Source organism: Mchenga conophoros, linkage group LG12, assembly GCF_057382185.1.
Source record: "Mchenga conophoros isolate Kocher_MC1m ecotype Shallow Benthic linkage group LG12, M_conophoros_male_GT1.1, whole genome shotgun sequence".
Taxonomy (NCBI): domain Eukaryota; kingdom Metazoa; phylum Chordata; class Actinopteri; order Cichliformes; family Cichlidae; genus Mchenga; species Mchenga conophoros.
In genome coordinates this window covers 31,135,358-31,149,202 of record NC_140537.1, presented here as the reverse complement: position 1 = coordinate 31,149,202, position 13,845 = coordinate 31,135,358, and the positions used below count along the sequence as shown (strand labels likewise).

The following is a 13,845-nucleotide window of genomic DNA, read 5'->3' as shown; positions in this document are numbered from 1 at the left end:
CTTCTCTTACTTAAATAACTGAAAATGCTCTGCTACTAGAAAGAGGTATAAATACTTACATGAAAATCTGATCTATACACCCACCTTTACCTGGCATGTTTGAGCTTACCAAACAAAAGCAGCTGCAACAGATTTATATAACACATCAGATTACAGTTACTTACATCATTTTCCAGTATATTTATACATTCACCAGATAACATGACATCGACCCTTTTCTCCCTTTTCACTCATCTCCATCTTTGGATATCTTTACCTTTAACCACTTTGCCTCCATTAGCCTCCTTAAAATGTCCATGTTCAGCTGGGTGAAGGTGATTTAAGTGTCTGATTAGGTTTATTGTTAGGAAGTTTTTATGATGGTCCCTCCATGATTTTCTTTGGTGAAGTTTGCCTTCCCTCCAAGTGAGGAGCTTCCATGCTAAAGACATGTTTTTTTGTGGATGTGAATATGCGTGACAATTTATATGCACCACAGGACACATGTTGTACATGCATGAAGCAGGCCGGCTCAAAATCAGAAATACCCAAAGCCAAGATTGCTGGAAATTGGCCTTTTCCGGTCCCTTGCTGGTCGATTGCTGTGTCTGTAGTATTTTACAGAAACATAAAACTTAAATAATCAAGTAACCTAGAATTAAAACTTTGCGGCCTTTTCATTTGTAAAGTAGCTACTCTCTGTAAAGAATGTATTCGATTTGCTGCTGGGCTTTTTTTTCTGTTAAATGAGTAATTCCCAAAGTGTTCAGTTAAGTATTAATGTACTCAGTTTGTGTTTTCCTTTAGTCGTGTCTTAAATCAAGATTTAAGTTTTATAAATAAGTAATCAGTCTGTAAATCCACAAATTTTATTTTTCCTTACAACAATGGTTGGCTTAGGTTTTGCTCTGTTCACATTTGTCCATGTGCTTATAGGCAACAGGGTAAATAAAAGGCCCTAGTAACTTTCATTCAACTTTATAAGTTCTTTTACAGCTTCTTAGGTGACCAATACCAGTGAGTGAGATATGTGTGTGATGGAGTCTGTATGGATGGGGATTTGGAGATGATGGCTTCTACATGTGTGTCGGTGTGTGCATTTGGCTCCGTCTGTCTCTGACTAATTCCTCGTGCAAGGAAAGCATGCCACACAGACACGTGAGTGAACATTTCCTGCACTGAAAACTGTCTCTATGGCAATACGGAAGGAGGAGAGAGGGGATTAGTTGGGAAATGGCTCATATCATGTTCTTTCTCCTACCTACACTCTTTATCTACACACACATAGTCCCTTTGGAGTAGGCTGCTGTAATTGCCCCTTAGCTCGCTTCTCTCCTCCCTTGTCTTTTCGCACCCTGTATTCATCTTGTCAGACAAGGTGGAAAGCTGCAAGGGTCCCTGCTGTGACTGTAAGACCATTATTACTTTCCCTTCATGTTCTTTACTGACAACAAGCTCTGTATATTACTGAAATGGGCAATAGGCCTGGCTCATTACCTTCAATTGTCTAACCTACCCACAGTTCTGTAGCTACGTCATCATTCATGCTTAAGTGATTGTTTGGTCCATTATGTCTGCTCAAATCTTTAATAGCTTTGCATGTGTCATAGTAGGTGTGACCACTTAAAAAGCATTGCTAAAGTGCTATAGTTTTTAATAGGGAGATAATTGTCAATTATTAATGGAAGCTTTTTTTTGGTGCTGTTTATAAAGCGGGCTCTCCACTTGTATTCTCTCTTATTTATGTGAAGAAATAAGGCTAGACTCCAGAGGTACTGATTGTCTCTCAAATTGTAAACAAGGTTTCAGAGTGCTGAATGTGTTGGCACTCTTAAAAGTCGCAAATAAATATTACAAATTTTATGAAATGTTTAGAAATATTAAGCAATCAGAAATGATTCAGTCCTATTTTGCCCTTTTCACAGAACAAATTAGTCAATTTGAATAAATATCTCACTAAAGTAATTAAAAAAATACTTTAAAACAAAGTATTTCTCTGAATGTGGAGAAGTTTCGCAGTCGCTGTCGAGAGATTGTCAGTATATTTACATAAATCTTCATTAATGACTGCAGATGCTGTACGTTTGAATTTCAAGTTAGATGTGAATGTACTTGTGCTCAATATTGTTATTGTACATGGCAGACAGTAAATGCTGGGTAACAGAATTAGTGAAAATAATATACAGCTTATTCTAAGTCTGTATAGATTTGCATGTGATCTGCTGGCTGGAGTTTACTGGAAAAAAACTCAATTCTGTTGACAAGAAGTGAAAAATCACAATAAAATGAAACGTACGAAACATGAAGACTTCTGGGAAATGTCACCATATTGTTACTGTTTTCTTCTATGCTTAACCTTTCTGCATTGCCCCCACAGGGTTCAGGTAGAGTTCTATGTGAACGAAAACACCTTCAAGGAGAGGCTAAAGCTTTTCTTCATCAAAAACCAAAGGTCAAGTAAGTAACCATAAACTATGCTATCTTTTAGAGTGAAAATGGTAAGCGGCTTGCTACTGCTAGATACTTTCTGAGCCAAATGAATAATAAGTGCATAATAAAGGAAATGACAGCCAATGATGACATATTTCCACTTTGTGTCTCAGTTGGGGCTTTCATTATTACATTAGCTGCCTCATTGTTGGGGTTTTAGGTGTTCAAGCTGTGACCCAGCGTGGACAGAAGAATATGGCTCATTTGTGGAGAGATGAGGCAGAGCTGCAGTGTTTTTCTCATTAGGACATGCCACATTGTCTCTAAAGAAGACACTGGCATGACTCAGCAGTTTGGTGCACTGTGTCTGGAAGCTGTTCATTTGCATGTAGTTATAAAAATGTACACTATGGGAACTCTCCCATATATAGTTGGACATGTTGTTACCGGGTCCGTGACGCTGGCTCTGCTTTCGTTCGCTCAGCTTGTTGTTGTCACTAGGCAGCCATAGTCTTTGACATAAAACAGCAGGTTTTAATGAAAATGTCACATCGTGCTGCGGGGGTCTTCTGCTCCATTTGTTGTTTGTTTGTCTGCCCTGTTTCAAACCTTTTTAACACTGACGCAGGCTTCATCGCAAGGGGTCGTGTCACTAGGGATTAGCTAACTCACTGGCTGGATGACTGACTGGCTAGCTGACACTGCTAGATTTAAAAAAGCTTCTGTCATCTTCTGTCAGGCTTTAGTTTTTATGTGTATTATTTAGTGTTGTATGTAGCAGGTTGTATGTGAGTTTATCAGTACACTTATGTCCACAAAAAAAACCTTGTGACTTCATAAACATTATTATCACCCATTGTCATGTTTAGGCTGTGTGCAGGCAGGAGAGGACCCAAACGCAAGCTCACGGGAAAACAGGACTGAACTCAAAATACAGCTTTATTGCTGACGGAAGTTAAGGCGATACAAGATAATATGGAACTAAACTGGGACGCATAAAGGAACTGACTCACAAGGAAACACACGGCGGCGCACACAGTCATGAGGGAGATTGCGACACTGACACAGAGAAACACAGGGCTTAAATACACTGGGAAATAACGAGGGGAATGAGACACAGAAGGGGAGCACAGCTGGGAGAAATCGGACATAACGAGACCCAAGGGAAGCGAAACTCAGTACATTCACGTAGGACACAGACCTTCAAAGTAAAACAGGAAATGTAACATAGACGCAGACTTGACTAGGGGAGACAGAGCAACTAAGAAACACAGAGAAAAATAACAGGGAGACACAGAGGGCGGCTAACTAAATATTCAGAAAACTAAAGAGAATACAAGAAAGTCAAACTAAGACACTAGACTAAAGAATAAACTGGGGCAACAAAGAGAACTAAGATCATAATACAAAAACTCAGAGACATAAGAAACTCAAAACACTGGGTCACCAACCCAGGACCGTGACACCCATGGCTATTTCTATGCAAGCCCACCAGGCATTCATACTGCTTTGTAATGCTTCTGCACATTGTTAGGATACAAAAGTGCTAGTGTTATTTTTGTGTTCTTCTTGAAGGATTTGAAGGATGTGCGTCATGGAAAATCAGGTGTGCCAGGCTGCTGTAGAGGCATGGAAATATAATAGTTATGGTTCAGGGGTAAAAGCATTTTATGCACCCAAACGACCACAATTTGAGCAGTAGCAGTTCGCTATGATGAAGAGAATTTGCTGGATTTGTTGTTGACAGCAGTCTCTGTTTGAACTTCAGACTGCAGACAAAGTGTACACAAAAAAGAGTGGAAAAAAGTCAACACAGAGCTTTAAGTCTGAGCCTGTGAATAATGTGAAAAGATGTAAGCAAGCTCCTCTTTAAGTCACTCAATTTAAGCTCCAGCTTTTTTTGTTGTTGCTCCACAGGCCTGAGGATCCGCTTGTTCAACTTCTCACTGAAGATTCTCACCTGTGCCCTCTACATATTAAGAGTCAGCTTGGAAGATCTGAAGGAGAAAAATGGGAGCCCATGGTGAGAGTGAGACTCTACCTCTCCCTATTCAATCACTGTTCCTATTCCACTTGTACATAGTAATTCTTTTTTATTAAAAATCAAAAATGGAGGATAAATAAAAGCTAGAAAAGAAGAAAGAGGAAAAGGGTGATAGTCATGTCATCACAGGGTAAGTAAATGTTAAAGCAGTCCTTCCAGATACTCAAACTCTACCGCACAAAAAACATTAAAGCTGAGATAAAATGAGTGAGATAAAAACAAAGCCATGTATGTGTAATGTTACTTTATTAGTCCATCACTCCCTCTGTTATCTGGCTTCACAGAGCCCAATATCAGCTGTCACAACCAAAGTCTGTTATTAACAGGTCTGCACATTAGGAAAAGTGTATTTACAGCATTTTAATCTAGCAATTCCAAACAATTTCCAAAATATTTTTTTTTGTTTTCCATTGTAGAAAACGGTAAATGTAAGTGACTGCAGCGTGATGGCTTAGCGCTTAGCTCTGTTTCCTCATAGAGGATCCTTGTTTCAGTGGCTGGTAGGGCCCATCTGTGTGCAGTTGCCTCTGGGGACTCACAGATAAACATGTTAGGTTAGTGCTGCCTGTACTGGACTATAACAGACTGGCCAATAAGATTCTTCATCTCGAGGGTTTCACTGAAGGTTGTCAGGAGAGCATAAAGCATAAAGGATACAGTACCATGAAGTATTTGCCACTTCCCAATTTCAGCGAAAAAAACAAAGAAATCAGGGAAAGGGCAAATGCTTTTTCTCGACACTGTAAGTATATGTGAAATATTCAGTTTTTTACTTTCACAACAGTTATTTATTTTATAGTGATTATATAATTTTACTCATGTTGTGTGCGTGTTTATATGAACAATGTGAAAAAGTTGCTCATCCTATGCAGTTATGTGGATGTTTGACTCCCAGTAGACGTGTTTCCTCCCATTCAGACGTTCAAACTGTTACTCTGTGTTTATCTTTTCCTTACTCCTGTCCGTAATACAGTGCAATGAATCGAAGCAATGGTTGGAATGATACATCAGAGCCACCACAAATCAAATGGTATGTTCATGTTAACATGGCACTCCATAGTAAAATTAGTGGTGCACAATAGTAAGGTTGATAATAAATGCAGATGCCGTGAAGTGTGAGTAAAAGTTTCACATTGTTTGTGACAGGGAACGCATTTTCTGGGTGAACAGACGAGAGTCTGTGTGGGCAATACAGGTGAGCATAATACCGTTTCTGTGTGCATAAATCAAATTCCATTCCATGAACTCAGTCTCAATGCATAATTCAGCCCAGAAACACCACAAGCCATTTATTAGAACAAAACACTGCAGAGTATGGACGTTCCCCGCTGAAGGCCGAGAAGAGTCTGCATTTGCAGGGTTCATTTATCTCTCTCCCCTTTGCTCCAGGTGACAGTGGCCTTAATCAGTTTTTTGGAGACTATGCTTATCACATATCTCAGCTACAAGGTAAGAGACTGACTCACACTACAAATTTTATCTTTTTAATTCTTATTGTCCTCTTGCAGCTTCTTGATCTAAGTCCAACGCTTTGTTTCCTGTCTTGCGAACCAACACTTTCCAGCCTCATTTACATTCCCCAAAGACAGCCCCATCACAGAGCCAGCAGTCTTTGCTGCAAATTTTCAACTCAGACATCTAGCACACTGTCTCAGAAAGAAGTTGAGATAAAGGCTCTACAGAGCTTAAAGTGCTGTTTGTGTTTTGTCTACAAACACGTGACAGAAAGATGCATCACAAGTGTATTTAGGTCTGATTTGCGAGCCTTGCAAACCTTAGCATTGATTCTAAAGTCGCTGGAACTCTACCAAAAGATTTAAATATCATTTTTCTCAAAGTTATTCCCTCGTGTGGTGTTTTGATGATTTTGGAGGGTGCGATCAAGCACATCCACCTAAAACCTCCCACAGGGGCTCAGCTGAGTGCTCATTTTCATATTGATCAAACCATTAAGTGAGCGCTGGTACCTTATGAGTGGTGATGATATGGTCATTTAAAGTGATCACTCTCATCAGGAAACCATTTTTTTTAATCGTAGGATAACAATGATCACTTATTGTACTGGTTTTTCAGCTAATCTTCTCTCCCCGAACCAGCCGAATGCCACAGAACACAATCAGTTCCCTTCGCTGTAGCTGTCAAGAGTTTAGGTTCAGCTTTCCTTGAATCTGTGACACATCTGAGTATGCACTTCTTTTCTCAGTCCTTGTGCATGCAAAAGGAGGATTGTGCACATTGCAAGTAAAATATAAAAAATATGTGTTAGTGAAATGCACGGTATATAGAAATACAGAATATCTGATGGCAGACAGAATATTTGAAACATTTTACAATCCACACAAACATATCTTCATAACAGACCATTCAGTTAGCTGTAATAGCTCTTCTCAGATATTTATTGAATTGAGCAGCATCACATACTGTCCATATTTTTTTCTTTACTTTTTAATCTGTTAATGTATTTAGAAATTAAGATTTTAGGAATGAACACACTATTAGTTTGGATTTGAACATCTCCCACAGCTTTCCCTGACTCTGAATCTAAGTTGCACCATTGCTTTCATCTCCTGTTGAGATCCTCAGATGTTTGCATCACAAGTGTAAATTTATAGTGTTCTGCTTCTTGAACATTATACCTTGACAGTGAAAATATATGCAGATATATTTTTACTTATGTTCTCATTCACTGCTATATAATACCAAATGGAATTATAGTGCACAGAGACATTATGTAACACACGTGTAAATGAGCAGAGGCTGCATCATACAGTCGATTATGTAAACCCTTCATTATGAAAAGAGATTTAAGTGGTATATATATATTAGAACCTTTTTATCTTCACTTTAAACTTTGTATCTTACATTTAACCACAGTAGCTAAGCATAACAGGCAAAAACTACAAACAAGCACATTTGAATGCTTTAAGCACAAAGTCAGGTGTTATATTCAGATACTGACACTAAAATTGTTAATTTCAAAGAACCATCTCCTCTCAACAAAGATTTTAGACGTTAGCACAGAAAGTTGTTGTTGTTTTTCCTACATGGTGTTGTTTTATGTTGATGTCCTCCATCTACCGAAGGCAGACCCCTGCAGCAGATTCATTAAATTGTATCCCATTAATTTCCTTTCTAGGGAAACATTTGGGAGCAGATCTTCCAGATTTCCTTCATCCTGGAAATGATCAACACAGTGCCATTTATAATCACAGTGAGTAACTTAATCAGTTCGCCTTGTCCACAAAACAAGATCTTCAAATATCAGATATGTACAATTTTGAATTTAATGAGAAACTACCTAATGCATCTAAATTTCTTTATTATTTGTATTGGGGATTGTAACGTCATGTTATATATGAGGTATATTAACTAAATATCGCTTTACTAATATACTGTATATTTTCACCCTGTCTCTTTCTTTTCTTCTTTAAGATTTTCTGGCATCGATTAAGAGACATATTCGTCCCTGTGTTTCTTAACTGCTGGCTAGCCAAAGGTGCTCTGGAGAATATGATTGTAAGTTTTTTGCCAATGTAAATAAAGTGTGTGTTGCATCTTACACACTAAAGCTTGATTGTACTAGAGAGAATAAACAAAACTGTATGTTTTCTTTATTACTATGGGCTTTGAGGTTAAATTATCTGCCCTCTAGCAGCCATATTAGAGCTCATGAGTAGCATTGTGTAAGTGCTCAGTGGGTTGATACAATGTAACAAAACAGAATTTAATTGACTAGGCTAATTCATTTCTTTCTGGTTAGCTGACACTCTCTTTTTGTCGACACTGATATGTGCACAAAACAACATATCTTTTTGAAGCTACATTTATCTGTGTATTAGCAGTAACAGTGGTTACTTTGATAAATTAGCCTGCTGTCTAATTAGCTGGCTACAAAGCTAACACAAGCCATGTTATTCATGTTTAGCTGACGTATTTAGGAGAAAACAAAAGACGTGTTTTTTTAATCGAACAGCAGACTTTCATATTCACGCTGCAGTAGGCTTTCAGACATACTGTGTTTTCTCACTAGAAGCTAGCATAAGGAATAAGCCAGAACTTTTTCTTTCTTTTAGAATTGACTGCATGTTCTTGAGGCTAGTGCACGGCATGCACGGCAGGTATCGTGGCCTTACACTCATTGGTCCACTTTATTAGAAATACCTGTTCACTTTCTCATTTATACAAATTTCTAATCAGCCAATCACACAGGGTAGGTGTGAAAATATCCAGTGACCATTAGTGACCATTAGTAAATGCCCTGTTGATACCAGAAGTCATAGTAGAATGGTCAGACTGCTTGAGCAGTTAGTAAGGCAGCAGTAACTCAATCAGCCACTTGCTACAACCAACGAATGCAGAAGAGCATCTTTGAGCAAAACTAACTTTGAAGCAGACAAGCTACTGCAGCTGAGAACCACACCAGGTGCCACACCGAGGGAACTGAGGCTACTGAAGCTACAAAACTGAGTAAAAGAAGACTGGAAGAAACATTACTAAGTCTGAGTGTCAATATTAGTGGTTCAGGCTGCTGCTGGTGGTGTAATGGTGTGGGAAATACTTTTTTGCACACTTTGGGCCCCTTATCACTTATTGCTCATCACATGATTCCTTTATGACTACCATATACCCATCTTCCTGTGGCTGTTTCCAGCAGGATAACACACCATCTCACAAAGCTCAAATAATCTCCAACTGGTTTCTTGAACATCACAATAAGCTCATTGTACTCAAATGGCCTCCATAGTTCCCAGAGATTGCCATCATGGATGTGGAGCCAACAAATCTGCAGCAACTATGAGTTGCCATCGTGTCAATATGGACAAAAATCTCTGAGTAATATTTCAAACACATTGTGGAATCTATTTCGTAGAGAATAAAGGTAGTTCTGAGGGCACAGAGGTTTCAACCCAGTACAAGCAAGGTGTACCTAACAAAGTGGATAATGAGTGTATATTGTTTAAAGTTGCAAGTAAAGCAGTATATGTTTAGAGTACTACCCAATATCAAGAGCAAGTCGAGCCAAAGCAAAAAGTACAAGTGTGGGCACGGCGAAGTTTAATAAAACACAGAGTTCACAGAAATCTGGTGTTGTAGTATTAGTGTTGCCCAGAAGGGTTTAACAGGTACATGAAATTCAAAGCAATTCCATTGGATCCACCTGGTGCAGTGTGTGCTCTTGCTGTGATTCAGATGAGACAGAGTAAGAGCTACATGCCAAGACGGTAGGTGGCAGATGGTTGAATCTGTGGCCAGGGGGGTGGTGGCAGGCAGAACATGCTAACAAGGTGCAAGTGAAAATGAGTCGTGAGCTGCCACGTTGGAAGATGGACAGTATGCTAATATAGGAGTATAAAAAAAATCTTCCAAAGAGGAAAGGGCACTCGTTTTGGTGTAGTTTGTGTGTTAGTAAAATAATGGACTACAGTTACGTAAGAGATCTGAGCTTTGATTAATTAAATTAAATGATTTTAATTTGGTTTGGAAGGTATTTGTACGTGTGATGCAGATGCCCTTTTAATAATTTGTTTTGCAAATATATTTTGGTCCAGTTGTCCTTGAGAAATTGTTTATTTTTGCTATCACAATTGGAAAATGTGTCATATTTCTCAATCAGCGGTATGACTAATGCACTGAACCTCTTTTCTTGTGTCCAGAATGATTTCCATCGTGCCATCCAAAGGACCCACTCTGCCATGTTTAATCAGGTGTTCATCCTCATCTGCACCTTACTGTGTCTGGTTTTCACCGGGTGAGTCAGCCTCTGTTCTCGCTGTTAGTCACTGAAGTGCATCTCTGACCGCTGGGGCAAAATCTGTTCTCTGAACCTTGTACCACGTAACCCCAAAAACATCGTCTCACAGTTGGTGGTCTGCATGGCTTATTATCTGGTAGAAGCAATATTTGTTGTAGAAACGAAAACTGGAAAAAGCAAAACATGTAGCTATTCAAAGATCTGTTGAAAGCAGGCATTGTGAGCTACGGTTGGTTATTGGTTAATGTTTTTTAAGAGGTAGTATCCATGAAAGAGATATGTATTTGCTACTGTTGTTGGAAAAAGAAATGCTTATAAAAATGCACTGATGATCAGCGTCAGAGTAAACAGACCTACAAACACTGTTATTGTATTGATAACCTTGGTGTCACTTTAAATGCCATACTGAGGAGAAGCCCACGTTGGGCTGACCTTTGGGCCTTTGTTCTTGGTCAAATTGAATTGTAATATCCAGTCTAGACATGACTATATTACCATAGTGAAAGAGATTGCCTTAGTAGAATATATCCCCTTTCATATGTTATATTTTAATTATCTTTACCCGTAGGACATTTGTCTGGTGTCATTGTATGATTCCTCGTTTTTATGCAGGGCTTGTGGGATCCAGCATCTAGAGAGAGCTGGGAAGAACTTGACCTTATTTGACTCGTTCTATTTCTGCATCGTTACTTTCTCCACCGTGGGCTACGGGGACGTCACGCCACAAATCTGGCCCTCCCAGCTGCTGGTGGTCATTCTCATCTGTGTTGCCCTGGTGGTCCTGCCGCTACAGGTACCGACTCTGTGCTAAATTAAAAACCAGCGATTCGCAAAGTGCAGTGAAGGGTTGCGGTTTGTTGTAAGCCTTGTGTTAGGTCTTAATCATAAGGAATTCTTTAATATTCTGCAGTCAGTGATGACCTTTGTGTGGGTATCATCAGATATTAAATGACATTTTCATGCTGGCCTGCAGCTCGTAAAAGTCTAATTTGGTCCTTCGCTTCTGTGACATTTTTTTGGCTGCAGAAGAAGTTTGCAAGTGCCAGTCAAAATCCTGGCTCACATTTGCTGCATCATTAGTCCACATATATACTGTGTTATTTATATTTAAAGACTGCGAACAGGTTCATCCCTTCACATGTCTCAAAAAGTTTCTGTCCCTGTGGAGCAAATGGAGTGAGAAGTGGAGATGAACTCCCACTGCTGCCAAATTACTCCAATAGTAGTTTTCACTCCATCTGTGTCCAGACAGAAAATCTATCTCATTTTTTATTATTTATTTCATTCTTGCTGCTTTTGACGTCACTCCACCTTTGCTGTCATTGTGTCAGTTTGAAGAACTAGCATACCTGTGGATGGAGAGCCAGAAGTTGGGGGGGAACTATAGTCGACATCGGGCGCAGACAGAGAAGCACGTGGTGCTGTGTGTCAGCTCGCTGAAGATAGACCTGTTGATGGATTTCCTCAACGAGTTCTACGCTCATCCCAGATTACAGGTACAATGAAAAGACCAAATGATATGTTAATATGCTGCTATTTTGCTTATTTCCACTGTTTCCACTATATCTTCTATATTTCTATTGCATGCTTTAATCATGAGCATGAGACATGAGACCGGTTGTGTAATTAGCTAAGTCAGTAGTACACAGTGACTATTCAATATAAAATAAGGCAAAACCTTTCAACTTGCCAGCCTAAGAATCAGCTGATTTTTCGCTCAGCCCGTGGAAGGACAGATGAACTGTATGTATTGTTTTCATAAGTCAGAGGAATCACTACTCCTCCTGCAGTATTTGGTAGAACTTAGTGAAACCTCCGTGCAATGATATCCTAATAGGTCTTCACCTAAACTGTGCTCAAGGTCATATTTGTCATTCTCAGTGGATTTTAATTGTTATTAATTGGTCCAGTACAGCTGACCAATGACAAGAAGACTTCACTGTCACTGTACTTCACACATACAGCACAACACAGTAACACAATAAGCTGTGCACGTTGATGAATATTGAGCTGGATAAGCTACCATGCCACTAAGATACTGGTTTATATTATAACTTTTTATATTATAATATTTTTGTACTTTATTGGATGTTTTACTGTGAAAAAGTTGCAGCTTTTTTGTTTTATATCATTTTTTTCCCTCAACATTTGGTATCAAGAAAAAAAGAGCACTTTGCCTGTGGATCTTGACATTGGAATGGGTGTAAAGTTGATTTGGTTGCAGTTGTCAGAGCTAAAATGTGTTCATCAGTCATGAAAAATGTATGTTACTTTCTCCTGTACCAATGAATTTATGAGGGTTTAAAAATACTGGGGGAAAAAATCAAAGGTCAGCTCATGCCTGTGTACTTCAAGGGGCTGTAACTCTTTGTAGGATGAAGGTAAATGTTTTGCATGGCTTTATTATATATACACTTTGGACTGACTGACTCACTTTTTATAGATTTATCCAGAGTTTTTGTATTTCATGTTTGTTTTGGGGTTTTTTTGTAGATTTTAATTTTCTTGTTTTTTTCTCTCTTTCTCTAGGACTATTATGTGGTGATTTTGTGCCCGACAGAGATAGACATTCAAGTTCGTCGAATTCTCCAGATCCCCCTGTGGTCCCAGAGGGTTATCTACTTGCAAGGATCTGCTCTCAAAGACCAGGACCTGATGAGGGCCAAGTAAGTAAACGCATAACATGCACATATTAAGACCAACACCTAAAAACAAAGCTCTTGTGCGTTATCTTTCTGAAAGGTTCAGATTTCAGTAGAGCTGAATCTGATTGGTTTTATTCTTTTTATTTTCTGGATACGACTTGGAATGTAATTTAAAGTGTTGCTTCTCAACTGGCAATGCAAAGCCATTGAAGTGCAGTTAGAGGGTGAGATACTTACAAATCAGCTTGGCTGGCCTCTGCTTTCACTTCAGTGTAATGCAGTTTTACTCCACATCGATCATCTCCTCACTTCAAAGAGCAAACTCTGCACAGAAGCAGCGAGAGAGATTGTGACCTGTCAGTTTTGTTTTCGTCAATCAAACCCATTACTGCACAACCGCGGCATTCGTATCTCGTAGCTCGGCTGCAGATGTTGAATTACAGCCCTATATCCTTTTCTTTGAAAAGTCTTAAGTTTGTCCAGAAGTTCACTCCTCTTTTCCAAGATGCCCTCTTTAATGTGCAGCTGTTCAGGTGCTGTGTCATTTCATATGCACCGATATGTGACCACACAGCCAGCTTACCTTCAAATGACTAACCTCTATCGAGAACATGCAGAGGGTTGGTGTGACAGAAGAGGATGCTAGGAAGGGTGAGGTGGAAGCAGATAAAAAAAAAAGGAAGAAGCAGCTCCTGTGTTGCAAGCACTGCATTCTGATACGGTAGTGTTTTCAGAGATCAATTGGGCTTTTAACCTTTTGAGCCTTTGTAATGGCATATTAACGCTCATCTATGCCTGGCTTTAATTTAATGCACTGATCTGTTAAAATGAGGTGTTTCACACCTGGTTGAATGACCTCTTCTGCCTTTCTATCTCTCTTTTGTGTGTCTCTTCCAATCTGTCAGGATGGACGATGCTGAGGCCTGCTTCATCCTGAGCAGCAGGAACGAAGTCGACCGAACGGCAGCTGTGAGTCTCATCCTAAACTGTGTCAT

General features: G+C 39.3%; 1 protein-coding gene across 18 annotated transcripts in view; it reads left to right on the top strand.

Moving 5' to 3' along the window:
• Nucleotides 1-13,845, top strand: part of kcnt1b (potassium sodium-activated channel subfamily T member 1b) — a 79,762-nt gene that overhangs the window by 35,698 nt on the left and 30,219 nt on the right. For all 18 annotated transcript variants that reach the window (XM_085295238.1, XM_085295252.1, XM_085295241.1 and 15 more), the window contains 12 exons: nt 2,357-2,436; nt 4,327-4,432; nt 5,427-5,483; nt 5,600-5,648; nt 5,843-5,902; nt 7,590-7,664; nt 7,886-7,969; nt 10,108-10,202; nt 10,818-10,998; nt 11,537-11,701; nt 12,735-12,871; nt 13,756-13,819. In XM_085295238.1, the coding sequence (XP_085151364.1) occupies nt 2,357-2,436; nt 4,327-4,432; nt 5,427-5,483; nt 5,600-5,648; nt 5,843-5,902; nt 7,590-7,664; nt 7,886-7,969; nt 10,108-10,202; nt 10,818-10,998; nt 11,537-11,701; nt 12,735-12,871; nt 13,756-13,819 (1,153 nt within the window). The remainder of the gene's footprint in view (nt 1-2,356; nt 2,437-4,326; nt 4,433-5,426; nt 5,484-5,599; nt 5,649-5,842; nt 5,903-7,589; nt 7,665-7,885; nt 7,970-10,107; nt 10,203-10,817; nt 10,999-11,536; nt 11,702-12,734; nt 12,872-13,755; nt 13,820-13,845) is intronic.